We start from the raw sequence: 20,052 nt of genomic DNA on the forward strand, positions 1-20,052 counted from the left end.
GTGACGTTAACAGGAAAAATATGGGTAATGGCCCTTCTTCATAGTTGTCAATCTACTGCTGGATGAGGGCCTCCCTGCACTGTGCAGGTCGTGAAAGATTATTGACCATACTGCAGTCTGATTAGAGTTGAAAGGTAGGAGAGCATAGATTTTGAAGCAAGATACAGTACAATGGATTATGCTGCTCAAAACATAGCCCTGCCACAAGACTGCAAACTGCATGGTGATCACCTATCCAAGTACAATCCAGGTTTAACCGTAAGCAACCAATATGCATGCCAAACAAATGGTAATGGACCTATATGCACCGCTAAATAGTTAATTTGTTCAATGATTCATTAGGATTCCACAAATCCATCACGGATTCCTATGTTGAAATGTCGATTAGACTGGTGGCTGTGGTGGCACCCACTTGTGATCAGATGGCAGCATACTATTGGAATGGATCTATCTGTGCGGCGCTTCGAGTGTCAATCCCCCTCGTATGCTTGGGTTTTATTTTGGTACCCATAAACCAAACACCAATATATGGAATTGTCCAACAATTTTAGAGCCTCCCGCAAAGGAGTCTTAAGAGACTCAGTGAGGCCTTCCCATCATAACTAAAATGCGTAGCAATTGTAGCCTTCTCAATGCACCGAGAAAATTGTACTTTACTTCACACGGACATGTACACACACCGAGGATTCACATTACCGGCAAGGACCCCAGTGTACACACGGAAAGGAAATGTAAATGAATGCGATCCCATTCACAGCTTAAATTCATGTTTGTTTTCACCATTTACAAAAGCAGTGCAGTAAATCACAGGCGAGACACCGTGTACAAAGTCTACGTTACCCCAACCACCACTCCACAAACACAAACCCCACCCGGGACAACAGGGGTCATATCTCGGCCCATGCCACCTACACAGACCAGCCCGTGGCCCGCACAGAAAAAACGTGGCTTGGGATCTACAGGCAGGACCGACAAAATATGGAAAGATCTCAAGTTCAAACCTTGGGGAGGGGCGGTTTACTTAACTCATCTTTCCTTGGGGTTTGATCAAATGAATAACACTTTGTGATAAGGGCAACAGTTCCATGAAAAAACTGGCCCTCTCACTTGATAAATTCGGAATTCCCGCTATCAACTCAAGGCCACCACCTCCAGAGAGGAAGCGCTGATGCACTCAATTAGAGTGGAGCCATCACTTTCACAAGACTGCAGGAGACATGAATGGCCCTTGTTCTGCAGTCAGCTAATTATACACATAAAAAACATTTTTATTGTTTAAATTGTGCAGCTGTGTAATGTCACCGTTGTCACTGGCATTGTCTGGGAGACAAGATATGGATTCAATTACATGGCCTACATTAAACACACTTACCAATCCTACCGACATAAGCAGTGGGCTTCCGGTGTCCAAACCCTTTATTTACTGCATACAGATTTTCAAAGCTAAACGTATCACGAAATATCATTCAGAGAAACAAAAATTTGGATCTAAGTCTTGTCGTGAAAAATCCACATGCAGTAAAAGTGCAAAAACAATTGGCAGCCTACCACTAAAATCGGTAGGGTTTGCAAGTGTGCACTCACATCCCGAGGCCTACAAGCTGTGCTTCCAATGTAGCTTCTCTTGTGTCAGCTGCAGGAGGAGCTTAAAGTGCTGCTGGACAATAGCGGCGATGTCAGGGTCGCGGGCCGGAAGGGCACCGCTCGTCCCAGCATCGGGCTGCGACTGAGCCAGAATGTCCTGGTCCAAGGTCCCCTGCGGTTGGGGAGCGAACCCAGTTGTGCGGAGGTCAGCGGCCACCTCACGCAGGCCCTCACGGAGCAGTGTGGACAAGCAGCGGCGCTCCTCCGTCACGTTTCCCAGCAACAGCGTCTGCGGGGAGGTTTTTTTGTACGTTTTGTTTGACCGGCACACAAGCCAAATTGTACGAGAATAACAGCAGCGCTCGGCTAGGTTTGACATGAATAGCATGTCAACTGGAAATATAGGTCATCAGCCCACTCAAACAATACATCAACATTAGGCGTTTATGTTTTAATTGGCCGTGCTGTGCAAGCGCCACGCACACACACACACATCTTTTCATGCCAGCATGTAATAGGCACAATTTATGAAGCGTTGAAAATTACCGTGTCGCACGCGTGTAAATAATGCAGCGAGCAAGAGATGCCACGCGCGCACGTGCACACACACACGCACTTGCTGGTACAGGCGCACAGCAGCGTGTGTCTTGGAAGCCAGCTCCTCAGTTAGTTGCCTGCACTCGTCAAGATGGCTGAGGTTCTCAGGTCCCAGAGGCTTGAAACCGCCACACGGCTTTCTGCGAACAGCCACCATCGGTGTGCTTGACGCTGATTAGGGGACAGGTCAAGTAAAAGTTATTTATGAAGAAACCTGGCATTTTTCAGAGGTGGTTCAGTGGTTCAGAGGTCAGAGTGCTGAACTAGCACATCTCAGATTGAGTTAGAATCCAGGTCTTAGCCACAGCTAAAGTCAGTTGAGTAGTATCAGTCTGGCCATTAATTACTGTACAAAAAACCCATCACATTTAACTCCTATGAGCACTTAATTTGGCTAAATTCCAGCTATAAAAATTAATCATTATAGTTGCGACTGATACTTGACAAACATTACTGTGGCAGCGCGAGTGGGAAAGTACTGCCCCCTGCCGTGTGGAACACAGGATACTTGAGCGGATCTCAATGGCAACTGTGGCATGGTTTACATGGGGCTGTTTTCGAACATGAAGGGTTGCACTGCTCTGCGAGAGATACGAGTAGGTACTTAGCCTCACGACATAACACCGATATCACAAATAAAAACATGAAAATGGAGGTAAAAAAAAATCTACTGCATGGGAGAGGCATCGGGTTGAAGAACCCAGAGCCCTGTCAGCAAGTGCCTTGTTTACCTTTAGGGACGTCATACTGGCCTCCTGCACCATCATTCCAGAAGCCTTCGTGTGCAGCTGCGTGGCTTGCCTGCCCCTCAGCTTTTTGGCCACCCTCCCCGTCTCTCGTGAGATATTCTGTACCAGCCAGGCTCCTCTCAAGGACAGAAGCCGCATGCCCTCTGTCGATGCTGTAGGTCTTGTCCATCGCCTTGGCTTGCGAGCTGGCTGTGGGCACCATGTAGGATTGCCGTTTGTGCACCCGTTCCTCTGCACTGCTGTCCAGGGTCAGCTCGGACTGGCTTCTGGCAATAAGGTCGCTGTCCCTCCTGCCTTTAGCTCCGGACACAAAGCTCTTCCGCTGATGGGACTCACCTGCCAAAGATATACAATGATACCACCTCGCCACCCGTATGTATTTATTAATATTGTATAAAACTGCTGTTCAGAAAAGATGACTTGCGCCAACATCATGAAGTACTGTTGTTAGTTTAGCAAAATTTAAGATTTCGCCACTGAAGCTACTTTGCATACGCGGTGTTATAACAGTTTTAAGTGTAAACCATTGGAACTACTGTTTTGATTGTGAAAATGACTCACAATTACAAGGAAATACAATAAGTAATTTAAACAGCCATAACTGACGAAGGCCACATGCAGAAGGGGCGACGCGGGCCGCTATGCCCCATTACAGGCCCTGCCGGCACAATACAATCAAGATCCAAAACCCCACCTCTCACGCGGAGATCGTTCAAGGAAGCTGACTTTATGTGATCGCGAGTCATTTCCGCTTGCAGGCCACCACACGACCGCCAGACCTGCACTCGCACGGAGGCAACCGCACCACAGTGTGCGGCACAGCGTACAACCCCAGCGGCGCACGCTCAGGGCAGTTCACAAGCAGTAGCTCGAACAGCAGCAGCAGCAGCAGCGGCGGCGGTGGCAATGTCGAGGTGGTGCAGACGTACGTGAGCCACACTCAGGTTGCACGGTGGGAGTGCCGCGGCGACCCTCCGGGTGGACACCTGGGTAGTCCCCGTCGTCTCCAGCGTCCTCCTCACATGGACAAGGACATCAGAACTAAACGAGAGTTCTAACAAAGAGGCCTATGACCAAATGACCTGGTAGGTGCCCATTCCGAAATCTTGGTCGCGAAGCCTGGATAGTCCTTGGATGGGTGCCCACGAGGCAAGACATATGTTGTATGCTGCAGGGCTACATTGTAGAGAGTGAAGCAACATCCGTTGCTGCACTGTACCTCCATGCTCCCCCCCCCCCCCCACATCAATATTCCCGACATTCAAACCCACGCCGAGCAACCTGGCACTGCAAGGTCAAATATCACCCACGACCCGCATGGCGCGGCGAGGCTCTCATCCAGCAGTGGATTGACAAGGGTGCTGCGCATGCTCACTCACAGGTCCACACCTCCTCGCACACCGCGCTACTGTCACGGCACCCTGGGTAACATCCCTCTGGCAGCTAGTCACACTTCAGGTGACTTGAGGTTTGAATAGAACTTAAATGTCCATATAAAAAATAAATCATTCATGCAAATTGCATCTCACAATCGGTGAGGAACCATAGACAAGTTTGAAGGCTGCCAGGCAGTGAGCCGGCTCCAACAATTAATTGCTCTGCAGTTCTCTATATATTAAGATGTTTTCAGCCAATTATTGAGTGTCTATACATGTGGGAAGAAACCGGAGCACCTTCTGGAAAACCCACGCATGCGAGAGTGCAACACTCTATCCCACTCAGAAGGGGCAGATAATATTAGTCCGCACACTTTGCTGTACTGTATTTCTTCTGACAGGCCAGGGTATGGCACCTCAATGCCCACGGGAAGGGAGTTTGGCAACATTTGCAATTTGTCCGATCCACCAACCCTCGCCTCTGAAGTGCTAAATTACAGGCGACAAAATGTCCTAATGACATTTCATCTCTGCAACTGATCCCAAGACCCAGCGGTGCCGCCTAATGTCCGAGTGGATGGGTCACTCACCAGGCGACGGACGTATCGGCGTGGCTGGGCAGGCTCCCACCACTCTCACCAAGCCCCGTGGAGCCTACACCAAAGACAAAGATGCCCTGTATAGACTTAGCAGACTTTTAGGGCACGTGCTGTTACAAGCAACGATGGGCGTCGACTGCAGACAATCGCATGCACGCACGTGCACGCACGCCCCGTCTCACGAAAACGTTTCAGACAGAAGGCTGGAAAAGCAGCACCCTCCCCGTGAAGATGCCGCAGGGATCGCCCCCCCCCCCCGCCCCTTGCGTTGCTGTGCACGACGGAACGCAGAGGGGGTTCAAACTCGGCGGTCGTGTGTCTCAAGGGGATACCACAGTGGAGACGCAAATCGTTTGCACACATTCCTCGCCTGCATTTGGCAGATCACATCATCCAGCTCAAAAACGTCCTCTCGGTTTTTCCATTCCAGGAGATTCTCCAGCACCAACCGGAGGAATTCTGGTTGATAACGCGAGCTGGCATCTTATTTACGTTGGAAGATACGTCGTTCCCATTCCACTGTCAGTTCAGCCGAATGGAATGCACGGGGATCTGAGAGCACAGTGTGCAGCATCAGCAGCAGGCTCCTCTGCGCAGGGGAGCGGTGAGAGTGGAGGTGAGGAGTGGGAGTGCAGTAGGGATGGAAGTGAATGGTGAGGGAGCGGCGAGGGGTGAAGGTGCAGTGAGGGGTCTGGGCATGGTGAGGAGTCGGGGTTCGGTGAGGGTGGAGGCACAGCGAGGGGTGGGGCGCAGTGAGGATGAATGCAGCGAGGGTGGAGATGCGGCGAGGGCGGAGGCACAGCATTGAGCATGGTAGAGGTGCACGCGGTGAAACAGACCCTGGCGAGCCGGTCCGAGGCCGACAGGCCCCGTGCAGGAGGGGGTGTCCTCCGGAGAGCTGAACGGCCCTGAGACGGTGACGGAGCGGCGCTTCCTCCGGCTGCAAGCGATGCTGCAACAGACGGGGTTCTGTTACAGACGGAAATGTGCGTTGCAAAACCTCGCCATTGTCTAACGACCGACGCAGTGAATCGATTCTGCCTCGCGATAGAAGCAAAATTGCGCGGCATGCATTTCCACTAGCGGTCGTTGTTCATGAACTTCACCACTCGATTCCTCCGCCACCGTCAAGGACCCGCTGTACCAGATTGATCGTTTCCTCCGATCCATACCGCTTCTCAACCACCGTAATCCGTAGGTCACAATATTTGTCTGGCTGCTCAACCGTAGAGTTCCTGTCACCTTGCTTAATCCAAAAGCAGAGTTTGGTTCTTATTTTCGTTAGAAGTAACAGATTAATCAAATATCGATTTTCAAGCTCACGATGCACGCATCAAATCCCGTAAGGGTATTTCTTTTTATTTGCATATGGGATAGGTTCACTATAATTGCTGCAGTCACCAGCAGAAAGGATAACATAACAGAAGAAGATTCTGAAATCAAATTGGTTTGTAAAATTGTTGGTAGCAAAGCCGGTATGTGATTCATTGCACTACCTCCATTTAGTTATTGGCCACTTTTATTCTATACCTGTGCTCATCACATTATTGAACATAAACACTCTCGACGATATGTGTTGATGAGAAGATAGATAAGCTGATAAGTCTCATTTATAGACAACTCCCTACGTAAAAAATAACGTTACTTATTTATTTCACAACCCATTGATTTATTTGGCAACTTTTCAGTGCGCGCGAAATCATACCCAGCAGGCAAGGCGGGTGGAACCGGGCCGGACGTCTGCTCCTGCTGCACACCGGGTGATGATCTCTGACCCAGCCGCATCACCAGCTCAGGGCCCAGGCGCCAGACAAACACACAGCTGTGGCACACAACCAACATTTTTTTTTTATCGAATCGGCAACTGCCAATGGCGCTGGTGGTGCCACTGCAAAACCGGCGGTGCTCATTACACACCTGTCTCCAGCTGCTGTCATCAGGCGCTGGCAATCACTGCTGAACTTCATGCTGGTCACCACCTCTGCAGCACACGCCAGCAGTAACCACGCCGCTCTCGACGCTTGCGAAACCAAGATGCCATTATTAGAGTAGCGATTATTTGTAAACATGCGGCGGTCTGGCAGGGTGCCAGCGGTATCTGTTTACCATGGTGGTGGTGGTGGAGTGCTTCCTCCGTGTGACAACCCGCATGTGGAGGCATGCAACGTTCAAGTTGTACCAGATTTCCATCATCAAAAAACGCACCGGGTCACAGTCTAGGATGCCCTTCCAACTCCACCACAGTGAGTAAACGTAAGCATTGATTTAACATGAACACAACACATTTCCAGAGGTGGCCGGGTGTCTCGGAGGTCAGAGCACTGAGCCGGCACTGCTGACGTCAAATCCAGGAAGAGGTCTGCGATTAATCTGGGTTCTCAAGTGTTTTTGTGCCGATGGGCTCACGCCAGCCACCATTGATCGACACGCACACAAAAAACTCAGTAAATGTAATTATGCAAATAAATTGCCTATATTTCAGCTGAGGAAGCAGTGTGGGTGGGGAAAGTTGCTGCCCTCTACTGTGTGAATCAGAGGTAAGTTGATGGGCTCTCAGGAGTAGCTCTGTGGTAATTCCCTTTCCCGAAGCCGTTCGCAAACATGAAGACATGAAGGGTTGCACTGCTCTGCGAGAGATCCAAATAAATGTTTGTATCACGGTGGTGGCGAGGTGGGGGGGTAACAAATATCATGCAGGTGTTCAATAAATGACTGCCCAATCATTGGTGCAGGGCATATGTGATCGAGGCAGCGAGTGGTTTCGCTGCAAGGTGGGTATGACACCCCCATCTCACGCAGGTAAAATTTTTTAAAATTTTACCTACGTGACTTTACCGAAAAAACCTAATAATTTATTTTCGCTAAAAGTCACGTAGGTAATTTTTTTTTTACCTACGTGACTTTACCGAAATTTTCTTTTTATGTTTTTTCGGTAAAGTCACGTAGGTAAAATTTTAATTTTTTTTTACCTACGTGAATATGAATCCTTGCAGTCACGAAAGCTTCAAATCTAGAACCACCCCATCTCGCTGGCCAGGACGCCGCTCACCAGAGTGGCCGTGGAAGGTGGCCAAGCAGGCGCCGCTAGCGAGATCCACAATGGACGTCGATTTGTCAGAGCAGCTGCTCGCTGCCAATGTGCCCGACGGGGCCACGTGTACCTGCGCACACAAACAAAGACAAAGACCCCCCATGTAGCATTAACAGACTGTTGGGGCAAGTGCTGTTAAGCGAGGTTCTATGAGGACCGGCATGGCACACGAGGGAGTGGGTGACCAGCATCACGCCCGGCCGGCTTCGTCTCCCCAATAGCAATGTTTACACACCGCACCAGGTACTGGAGGAGAAGGACAGATTCAGATAATCGTCACTGGTGTTGGCCGTCACCTGGAATGGAACTTGGTATGCTCGATTCGTAGCGCAGCGCGCTAACCGTTGCACTACCGCTCCCCACACACGCACCACCCATACCCGCACGTGGCAACAGCCATTCTATTCAAGCTACAGCTAGACCTTTTAAAACTACAGGCGCCCCGTTTTCAAAAGTGGCCGGCCCCCCTTATAAAACTAGTCTCCCCATTCTCATTAACGACAGCTTCTTCTTATCGGCAACCAGTGTCATCGCATGGGTGGGGTGGGGGTAGGTGGGATGGGTGCCCCTCCTGAAGGTGGCTCTGCCCCACGTGTTGCTAAACTGTTGTAAACGAAGCAAGCAGTGGGCGCTCGTGGTTCAAAATGTTGGTGGGGCGGTGCTGGCACCACAGCAGCGGGGGGAGGTGGCGCAACGAGGATGGAACCTTGACTCGAGCGCCAACACGTCTAGCAGATAATCTTGACGGCAACAGCCAACCGGACCTTACACTGCAGCTGCTGTACAATAGCGACCCCTCCTCCCCGACCCCACAATCTCAGGACCGCAATCTGGACTTTAGAAAGCAATCCCCGTGATTAAAACGGGTGGAGTGACCCGCAAGACCCTCTGCGCGTGCCACCCGGCCGCCTGCGGGCGATGGCGACTGCGGACGCAGGAGGCGTAGCATCACGGCCGGGCGATGCCGGCGGCCGAGCACCTTGAGCACCGTCCCCTCGTCCGCGCTGGAGCCCTTCACGCAGTGACGCTGCCGGCCGTCGACGGGGCTGAACACCCTGCAGCGCACGGACATGCAGGGCTTTAACCTCACCACGCCGACACGAGCCTCCCCCCCGCCCCCCGCCGCCCACTCGACCGCAACGAGAGGAGCGCTGCCGCCCCCCCCCCCACACTAAACCCGACACGCAAGAGCAACAAATGAAACGTGCACAAAGTCGGGCCCAGTGCGGGTGCAATGAAACACCGATCGCTAGAAATCCTCCTCAAGCGCACAATACGAGCGCATCTGGGGTTACATTTTCAGCCGGTTCAGTCGGCGTTGGCGATCTGGAGAAAGATTTCTGCACCTGGCACACCACATCATCCATCGTACCTCTCGCTATGGCCGTGGCTACTACTCGTCACGTGCCAAATTAGCCACCTGATTAATTGGCGCACGACCCTATCAGGTTCTCGTTGACGAGTCAACGCTCACGGGGAACCGGACGAGCGATCGTCATCGAGCGCTGGGGGAGAGGAGCCCGACCGGTGGCGTAGCTCTCAAGCGTGCAGGCGGTGCAACTGCACCAGGCCTCCACGGGCTGGGGTGGGGTGGAGGGGGCCCCCCGCCGTCACGTGTCCCCACCGCAGCATGCGGTCCAGGCAGCCCAGCACGGCGACACGCCCCATTGAGTCCACGTCCATGTCAGCCGGAGTCTCCTTCACCACCACGTGGCGCGTCACCGCACACCGCAGGCCGTCCTCGCACTGCCGGCGCCGCACAAAAATCCCACACACGCGCCATGCCGCGCACCTTGTACATCAATCACAAGATCTCCCCCCCCCCCCCCACCTAGAACCTTTAGCAGATTGTGGGGGTAAGTGCTGTTCTGGCGAGTACCAATTAAGACCAGCACAGCACACGTGGGTGGCCAGCACCATGCCCGCCACATTTTTCTCTCCCCAGTACTGATGTTGACCCACCAGATGCTTTATAGGTTGGCAGGTTCATGGCGCAGTGCGCATTCCCACCATAATACAGTACATCGCACTGCCCCACAAAACACTTAACCAACACGCAAAGATGTACTTTGCGTGTAAAGAAGCCCAGCCTTATCCAGACCACCAGCTCAAAAGAACTGAATGTGTAGCCAATTTGTCGTTTGGACCACCAACTCACAGAGTTGAGGCCATCCAAAAAAACAGCAGCGAAACAAAGATCATTATAGACCGGTTTCATCTTCATTAGGAGTCATCTTCAGTACAGCCGTCGACGTCCGCTGCCGCTCTACGTCCAACACCACGCACCGTGCCCATCCTCGCCCTGCCAACACCGTGCACCGCACACACCGCTCCGCCACGTGCCGCGCACCTCCGTGCTCTGTGCTCCGCGCACCGTCGGGCGGCACCGATTCGCGAGCGCGGCTCACCGTGTGCACCGATCGGAAGTAGAGCGACCGGTCCGGGCCGCAGCTCACCAAGCGCAGTGCGTCACCGCTCCCTGTGACCACACGCACCAGGCCAGGCGACCGGCCACGGCCAACCACACGACCACCATTGATTTGCCAACGATTCTGGCGATGCCGATAACGCCGATGCTAACGGTGCTGCCGAATGCCAATAATGATAAACACGTTCATATGCCAGTAATACCAATGTCGATGATGACACCTCGAAAAGTCAACCCCGGGCAGGCTAACCCCCATCCACCAGGAGGTGAAACCCCGGCTCGGACACCGGCCTCCCCGCGAGGTGGAGGCGCTCCCCCTCGTGGCCGAACCTGCGAATCGCGCGGCCGTCACGGGCGAGGAATGCTCCTCCAGGACGGCCACGACGCGCGGGCTCCCGGCGCCTCCTCCTCCTCCTCCACACCGCTCCGCCAGTCGGAACACGCGCACAACACGGTCCCTCCCGGCGGACACCAGCAAGCCCTCTCCTGCACAGACCCACCCGTGATAGACGCCACTGCCTTCATGTTCCCTAGTTTGTGAACAGTGCTTTATAAATTTCGATTAAAAGCTTTCGTGACTGCAGGGATTCATCTTCTTGGTTCTTTCGGTAAAGTCACGTAGAATGGAAATAATAAAATAATAAAAATAAAACATAATAAAATAATTCTCACGACGTTTCGGCCACAACGCAAGCAGCCGTCCTCAGGTGGAGAACAGGTCTGTCGAGGAGACAGTGTCTTTATAAATACAAAGGATTCCTGTAGATGGGAGGCGTGGATAGTGACGATGGTGGTGATTATAACAGTGACTGTCTGATATTAGCCAAGATGCTTGTTTCTGTCATGATTGATGGGTGTGATGATTATGGGGATTATGACCACTGGTGATGAGCTAGGTAACGTTCATGATGATGATAGTGCCCCTTCTCACCTCCTTTGCACCGGGTGTAGTCGAGACACAGAACCTCGGCCGTGTGAGCTCCAGGAATCAGCGTCTCCTCCCAGCTCTTCAGGTCCACGATGCTGAACGGCAAACTCCATCAGCACCGCGAGCACGTCGCCGCTCATCACTCGCCCACCGCAACACCGCTCGCCGCCGTACATGCGCACCTTAAGACTCGCCGTCGCCACCTCGAGCACCGCACCACTTACCGTGACCGGACACATGCACCGCGGACCCACGGCACAGCACGCAAGCCGACAAACTCGGCCGCACACCGCACGCACCTGATGTTGCCGGCGTGGTCGCCCAGGGCCAGGCTGTGCCCCCCCGGCAGCAAGCGCATGCAGCGCACGCCGCCTCCTGCCGCGTCACTCCCCCGCTTGGGGCCCTGGGGCGCCCCCCCCAACGACCGAGCGCCCGCGCGGCCTCGGTCCTGGGAGGTCCCACGCTGATCCGGACAGAGGCCGTCGGAGCAGAACACCCAGAGCAGCTCCTGTCGCGATGACGGCCACAGTCGCCCAACAGCCACCATTGGCCCAACCAACACGAACCAAATATTGTCCACCGACCACACCATCAATCCGCAGCGCTGTCACCCAACATCACAGTCACCCTGACAGCCACCGCCACCCACCGTCACACCCAAAAGGCCCATGACGAGCACAGCTCCCCGGAGGCTTACCGGGTAGCTGGAAGGTCCGGGGCCCCACATGCGCACGGTGCTATCGGATGAGCAGGTGAGGAACGAGCTCTGTGGTGGGGAGCCAGGGCCCACAAGATCCCACAGCTCCGGGTTCACCTGGGTCCCCACCACAGGTGCCACAAGGAACGAGTGTAAATACACCATGGGGTGAAAACAATAAAATCTCAAAACAAGTTTCAGAAACGCGTGCAATTGAGGATGGTGGTCCCTGTAGGGTGCCACAGGTGACTTCTGGGAGCTTGGCTCCACATTTCCAAGAAATTCCTCCAGGGCCCATTCACCAATGAGCTCCAGAGCATCCATAGGTGGGAGGGGGGGGGACCGAGGGGGGATAGGGGGGGGTGGGGGTCCTTCATCAAATGAGCCCCACGAACAGGAGGGACGCATTCACGACACGAGCCCCGAGCATCTGCAACAGTGCGCCAACGATCGTTATTAGCTGCGGGCCGAGCGACGCCGATCCCCACGGACGTCACCTCGATGCCTCGCACTCCGCCGGCGTGGTAGTGAGCGGCGTGCAGGGGCCGTGCAGGCTGCCCCGGCGACGCATCGGCCCACACGTACACGCTGCGGTCCCCGTACAGGCAGCCCAGCCAGCCGCGCCTGGCGTCCCGGCACACGGCTACGGTGACGGCGCATGGTGCCGGCTCGTCCTGCTGCTGCTCCCCACTTTGCCTGCACACACATGCATGTACACACGCACGGAAGAGACACGCATGCACAGACAGAAACTACGAAGCGAGGATCCTGCCTATAGCCTGTATCTGCATCTTGCAGCAAGCGATGTTGGCGAGTACTCTAAATGCGGCATGGCGCTCAAAGGGGTGGTGTGGTCAGAATCGGTAAGCCACCTTTGTCTCCCCCGTGCAGATGCGTATACAATTGCACCAAGAACTTATTTGCAGGTCGAGTCTACCTACGGGAGAAGCACGACTGGCTCAGAATCGAACTCTGGTCAGCGGGATTGTAGCGCAATGTGCAAACCACAGCTCCCCACAACATGCACAGCGACGCGTTACGCTCCATACTCAAGACCACACTCATGGAGATTTGGAAATCTCAAGTTGACTCGCAGCCAGACGAACACTGTCCACGCGTTGATTTCCTATTATCACCACTAAATTAATCACTTTGCCAGACTTCCGTGGGACCTCAGCCAACGGGTACACCTTCCCCCTGGGATTCTGAGACGGCAAGACGCGTGGTACCACGGCAAGCGGCGTTTACCATGGCCTTTTCAGGCCATCCAGGTGGCTCGGACGGGGCAGGGTGCATACGGGCCGCAGGCTGCGGGCACACAGCCCCACCACCAGCCCATTGGCGCCACCACAGAACACCAGCTCTTCGTCCACGCACAAGCACTTGGCCACGGACACCTGAGCATGCCGCAGAGCAACAAACAACAAAGGTCATTCGACGGAGCAGTGCGGAGTGCGTACAGCCCCGCCGACGACTCCCGGCCGGCAGACACGCAGGGGGAAAATTTTGGCAACATCAGAAGAATAAACTTTTGAGCTCCTTGGTGCATTGTAAGGCGATGTCTGGGTGTGACTCCTAAGAAAGACGAAGAAGAAGAAAGGACAATAACTGCCTTCGAATGAGAAAGCCTTCTGGATAATTTGTAAAACGCCTTGTAAAAAGCAAGCGACCAGCAAGAAAGTTCTGGAAAGAATAGACACGGACAAAGGGTCAGGTCAAGTGCAAGAAACTGAAATATCTGGGAAAGTTGACTGGGGTGAACGGGAACATTCAAAGATGCGTTGAGTGAAGACCACGGATCAAACCAGATGTCCAACACTGGACGGGACAGAAGCTGTCTCCATTGAAAGACGCAGTGACACAAGGGAAGGGAAGAGAGCGCACTGCAAGACGACACTGGTAGAAGCAATGGTCAGTCCGCAACGCAACCCAAAACGGCCAAACAAAAAGGCTAAGGAGGAGAGGTAAGTCCCCGGACCTGCAAGTCGACGCAGTGGCACAAAACCCTCTGCTCGTCAAAGACGCACAGGCAGCCAGAGAGAGTGAGGCAGTAGGTGAGGTTCTGGCAGGCCGGCCCTTGCCCACAGGCCACCGCACAAAACACAGCCTCCCGCTGCAGGCCCAGCAGCGCCGCACGGCCCGGCAGGGGGGCCCCGTTGATGGCCGCCTGATCCCCTTTTGGGGGCAACCTCCCTCGCGAACAACAAGAGCGCAGGGTGGGGGTGGGGGTAGCACCAAATGAACGCGGAAATAATCTTCCAATCCATTGCACACGTTGTCAGAGGTCACAAGGTCAGCAGGGGGCAGTGCAGGAAAACCCAATGTTATCCTGTACTACGCTTCAACGTCTGCGTGGGTTGCCTTCGCCAAGTGGCACATAACAGCGTGGTGAAGTCTGTTCAAATAAGCCCCATCATGATCCAGAGCATGGGGAGGCCCTCATCCAACAGTGGATTGACCAAAGTGCTGTATGGTAAGGTGCCACTAAAATTTTTTTTTCCAGGTCTTGTTCATTTGCCTGTTCGACTGAAGCATTGCGAACTTAAGGATGAACCATCAATATTTACCTTCTCATGGCCGATTTCTAAGACATGGTGATGCACTGCACTCTGAGAATTCCAACAGGTCAAATCGTCTCCTAGCAAATCACCGATAGCACGATTGGAATCAAATGTGGAGCAACATAAAACATATATTTGATTCATATAAAATCACTCCTTAGCTGCGTGTTTGGAAGTGTCACCCACACATGGCCTCAATGAATACATTAAATTAAAAAACACCCCCATACAAGCTATATCAAAGCGCATAATAACATTACACCGTTATAACGCAGGGCCGAATAGCACTTTCAAATACGCTTGGCGAGCCACATGTTTAACACACGCAGTGCTACAATGAATTAGCGCAGCAAAAATCCTTGCAAAGATGGATGCAATAATAATGTTCGTGACCCGTTTTCAACTTGTCGGCCTCACGTCGCCGCAGGCCGTATACAATGAAGCAGTGTGCCACATACTCTTAGGTTTTTTCGGTAAAGTCACGTAGGTAAAAATTTCAATTAAAAGTTAATTAAAGTAATAATGGGAATAAAATAAAATAATAAATCACGACGTTTCGGAGGCAACACAAGTCTCCGCCATCAGGTGGGACCGTCACAGCTAAAATTACTGCATCAAGTGAGGAAAATTCCAAAAGACCAGCCCTTAAATACAAGTTAAGGGGGGAGGGGGTTATCTGAATGTGGTAACCAGGGAATGGAACGTGGGGGTGGTGGTGTGCCACACATGGTGCATAAGCCTTAGGTTCTCATCCCCTCTTACAAGTGCGAGCAGTCAGGACTGTGGGCCTGGAGAGTTGATGGTGGGTGAGGCGGCGGGGGGGTAAGTACCAGAACCTGACGTGGCGCACGCCGGCCGTGACGAGGCGGGAGCCACACGAGGAGAACGCCAGGGCCAGCACGTGACTCGACACCTTGTTGGTGGCCACCAGGTGGCCGCTCTTCACAGATAGAGGACATGCACGCAAGACAGATGCCCCGTGTAGCCTTATAGACTGTTGGGTGACAAATAAATAACGATTTGATGATTTAATCATAGGATTAACTTCAACAAAACCACGATAGATTGTGTACAGTTTGGCACCATCGTGGTGGTTTGTGGATAAAGGATAATAAAGTTACCATTTAGGTCAACAAACCACCTCCCAAGTCTTCTGGAAAATATGGAGAAGCAAGATTGGTGGGGAACGCCGGGCATGGAGGCACATGCCTGGTATCCAGCGCTTTGGAGGCAAGGGTCCGTGGATGATGTTGAGGTTTGTGGAACTCCTGAATTCAAGGCTGCAATATGGCCAGAAGATGACGGAACTACAAATGGATCCTTGAATCCGTCTGTGTAGAACTTTGAGCGTCATTGGATTTCCTCCAGGTACAAGTATCCTCCCACACGCAAAAGTTTTTCATGAAAAAGGCCAAACATCTCAAAGCAGGACCCTCTTTAAAAAAAACTCCTTTAGACTCACCTCGAATTTCCACAACATATGTTAGTAATTTAAAAGACTTTCCCAGTTATTCGTTAAAAATGATGTTTGGACCGCCGGAGAGGTAATTATTTTTCCGCTCATCGGAGTGGTTCCTGCCTCACCTTCCAGTCCCATAGGTTCACGGCCTGGTCGTGGCGCCGGCCCACGGAGACAAGCAGGCGGCCGTCGGGCGAGAAGGCGGTGCAGGCCACACCGTGCTGGTGGCCGACTCCCAGCACCGCGACACTGCTCCACTCGCCCTGCAGCAGCAGCCTCCACACGCAGATGCAGGGGGCCGCACCGGCCTGCACGCACAGCCGAGGGCAGGTCAAGTCCGCCGCTCACGGCATCTGTAGGGCAACCTTGGAGCTGCGCTGCTGCGGCTTAGGCTCGATCGCCGCATCAGGCCTTGTTTGGTCGGGACCGTGAATGGGTCCAGCAAATAGTGCGTTCTCTGATCGTTACCCAAGGTTTCTGATTCCATTCCTGCTGGCCACCCTGGTTATTACTGCGGGCGTATTAACCAGGAAATATTATCCACCGTTTGTTTTAAAAGTGGACGTTGAAGATCATCAGACGTAATTATAAATAAGCAGGCCATTAGATGCTTAAGTTATGGTCCAAATTTGCCAAAATTCGAAAAATGACCTGCAAATGACTAAATTTGGATTACGCATACTAGTGTAATGCGGGCGTAAGCGACCTTCCGGATGTGACGTCACGGGGGGTGGAGTCATGTGACGTGGGGGGAAGGTTCGGGGCCTTAAGCGGGTAAACCGGAAGGGGAAGGCAGTCGGGGTGTGAGCGGAAAAGAGTGAGGCCACGCGGGCAAGTGTGGAGAGGGGGGGGCGCCGACGGCCATCGGGAGCCAACCCCGAAGATAAGAGGAAGCTGCGGAGTGGTGTGCAGCTACAGAGGAGACAGCCAGGAGGGCTGCGTGTTAGAGGCAGCGGTGTGGCTGCCAGGAGGAGCTGCGGAGAGAGAGAGAGAGGGGGCTGCTTGTTAGAGGCAGCGGTGTGGCTGCCAGGAGGAGCTGCGGAGAGAGAGAGAGAGAGCAAGAAGCTGTGAGAGCTGCGGAGGGAGAAGAGCAGCAGCGAGTACAGCCAAGGGGGGCTGTGTGAGAGAAACAGCAGCGGAGCTGCTGTTGTGGATCGGGCCGACATTGGAGTCAGCACCGTGGAGAAGCTACAGAGTAAAGACAGCCGTGTAGGTGTACAGCACGAACCGAATAATAAAGGACACTGAGCCAGACATCGTGGTCCAGTCGTTTATTACACTGGTGTCGGAAGTGCAACGGCATGTCGAAACAAGTGAGGAAGAAAGTTAATCCGGCGCCTGCATCGGCTTCTTCGTCCGACGACGACGAACTCCCCCCAACCACGGATCCTGTTGGGGTGGTGGAGGAGAGCCCGGCTGAGGCGACCACGGGAACGGGAGTGGAGGATGTTGGCGCGGTGGCGGGTCCGTCGACATCATCAGACGCGGATCAACGATGGCAAGCGATGGCGGTACAACTGGAGGCACTTAAGGACGTCCTGGCGCATCTATGCCATCTCGTCGCGCCAGGGACGATGGATGATGCAAGTGGTGCTCCGCGGGCCGCCACGTTGCCTGTCCTGCCGCCGCCATTGCCCACGCGGCAAGAGGCCGCCATTTTGCGCGCTCCGTGGCGCCAAACCGCCATCTTGGCCACGCCGCGGGCCGACGCCATTTTGAATTTGCCATCACAACCACCACCATTGGAAGACGGCGGGAAGAGGAGTCGGAGTCGCCACCTTACAACGGTTAAAGAATTTTCCGTCGGTGGGGACTGGAGCGCGTTCGCCTGCCGCTTCTTGGCGGCGGTACGCACAGCAAGATGGACCGATGCGGAGGCTTTGGAGGTGTTGCCGACTCTCCTGGACGACGAATCTGTCCGATTCTTCCGTTCCATAACGACCGATAAGAAGGCAACTTTATGTGGTGTTTTTCAAGAAATGGCCGATGCTTATGAGCCACCAGATGATGCGCATCGGCGATTCGCTCAACGACAACGAGCACCAGAGGAGTCGCCCGTGGCGTTCAGGGGTGCGGTGCTGGAGCTGGCCATGGCAGCTTATCCTGAGACGCCACAGGACCTGCTTGAGCCTCTCATATTAGGGAAAATGTTGGAGCTGTCTCGGGATCTAGGGATCCCCATGCCTGTGTGTGGGCATGAGAAGCTAACTTCCCGGACGGCTGCTAAGTGTCTCGATGCGCAATTCAACCTCCGTCGCTGGAAACAAGTGACGGCGTGGACGGGGGGGCCCGTCAAAGAAGGGGATGCGCTGGGGTGGAACCCTGCGCAGGCCGTCTATGTTCCGGATGACCGGGGCCCTCAACAACTGACGGCCGCCTCCGCTCCATGGACGGGACGCGGCGGGCCGAGACCGCGCGCGGTGCTACCAGAACGGGGCCGTCAGGAGGCGAGGCCTGCGCTTCGGCGCAACGAGGCCGAATGTTTCCGCTGCGGGCGTAGGGGCCACTACGCCAGAGACTGCTGGGCCCGCTTCCCGGCTCCGCCGCAGCAGGAGGCCTCGGCACCGGTCAAGTCGGCTAAAGATCCTCCGAAACAGACAGGCCGGCCGTGACATTGCGGGGGACGAGGGGCCCTGCTCGGAGGACGCCTGCCAGGTCTGCGGGACCTTCGAGCCCTGCAGCCCTTCCGACCCAGCTGCGGGCACGGTCACAGGACAAGCCCAAGACTAACTCTTTAGAGACACGGGACGGCGGTGGACTTCCAGCTGCGACAGGGGGATTACCCCCTGTCGTTCCTCGACTTTCATCGCGTTCCCGTTCTGCGAGTGGGCCGCCGACCGTCCGGGACGGGCCGGCGACCCGCACACGTTCCAAATCGCTTACGTTTCGTTGATTGTTGTTGTCTTGTTATTTTCTTCTTACAGTTGTATTTATTGCATGCTTTTTGTACGTTCGATGATGTTAATTGCGTTGTTGTTGTTGTTCTTGCTGTTACATTGTATGCTTAGTGTCCTTTAGGGGGGGAAGCTCGGTTCGCCGCATTACGATTTGCTATTGGTCAGCCGAGGTCGGCTGGGATTTTTCTACGGGGGAGGGTGGTGTAATGCGGGCGTAAGCGACCTTCCGGATGTGACGTCACGGGGGGTGGAGTCATGTGACGTGGGGGGAAGGTTCGGGGCCTTAAGCGGGTAAACCGGAAGGGGAAGGCAGTCGGGGTGTGAGCGGAAAAGAGTGAGGCCACGCGGGCAAGTGTGGAGAGGGGGGGGCGCCGACGGCCATCGGGAGCCAACCCCGAAGATAAGAGGAAGCTGCGGAGTGGTGTGCAGCTGCAGAGGAGACAGCCAGGAGGGCTGCGTGTTAGAGGCAGCGGTGTGGCTGCCAGGAGGAGCTGCGGAGAGAGAGAGAGAGGGGGCTGCTTGTTAGAGGCAGCGGTGTGGCTGCCAGGAGGAGCTGCGGAGAGAGAGAGAGAGAGCAAGAAGCTGTGAGAGCTGCGGAGGGAGAAGAGCAGCAGCGAGTACAGCCAAGGGGGGCTGTGTGAGAGAAACAGCAGCGGAGCTGCTGTTGTGGATCGGGCCGACATTGGAGTCAGCACCGTGGAGAAGCTACAGAGTAAAGACAGCCGTGTGGGTGTACAGCACGAACCGAATAATAAAGGACACTGAGCCAGACATCGTGGTCCAGTCGTTTATTACACTAGTACTGTATCGCGCCCGACTGTGAAACTAAGGCAGACTGTGTTAAACGCAGCGCCTTGCGCTACACGAATGGTGCAATTACCAAATGTATTAATTTATGACATTAATTATTATTACTGCATAGGTACCGTAATCTCCAAATTTTGACACTTTCCCCCCCGTATTTTAATACAAACGTTTGGTGTGAATCTTATAATCCTGTAGCTGTGTGTATGACCATATTTTGTACAACTTTATTGACACTGGCCACAAGTTTGCGGTGTCCGGGGCATACAGGAATGCACACCA

At 53.9% G+C, this 20,052-nt stretch overlaps 1 protein-coding gene across 1 annotated transcript; it reads right to left on the bottom strand.

Moving 5' to 3' along the window:
- Positions 1 to 1,580: 1,580 nt before the first annotated feature.
- LOC144943362 (uncharacterized) lies at positions 1,581 to 11,899 on the bottom strand. Its single transcript, XM_078870737.1, has 16 exons — positions 11,652 to 11,899; positions 11,356 to 11,447; positions 10,755 to 10,943; positions 10,405 to 10,475; positions 9,621 to 9,742; positions 8,976 to 9,051; positions 7,955 to 8,066; positions 6,823 to 6,886; positions 6,611 to 6,727; positions 5,745 to 5,857; positions 4,897 to 4,960; positions 3,860 to 3,944; positions 3,625 to 3,709; positions 2,913 to 3,266; positions 2,201 to 2,352; positions 1,581 to 1,873 (listed from the first exon to the last, which is right to left on the bottom strand). Exons 1-16 carry the CDS (start codon positions 11,897 to 11,899, stop codon positions 1,595 to 1,597), a joined length of 2,223 nt encoding a protein of 740 aa, XP_078726863.1. The 3' UTR covers positions 1,581 to 1,594.
- Positions 11,900 to 20,052: the final 8,153 nt, after the last annotated feature.

The sequence above is a fragment of the Lampetra fluviatilis genome, chromosome 30, assembly GCF_964198595.1.
Source record: "Lampetra fluviatilis chromosome 30, kcLamFluv1.1, whole genome shotgun sequence".
In the NCBI taxonomy this organism is placed as follows: domain Eukaryota; kingdom Metazoa; phylum Chordata; class Hyperoartia; order Petromyzontiformes; family Petromyzontidae; genus Lampetra; species Lampetra fluviatilis.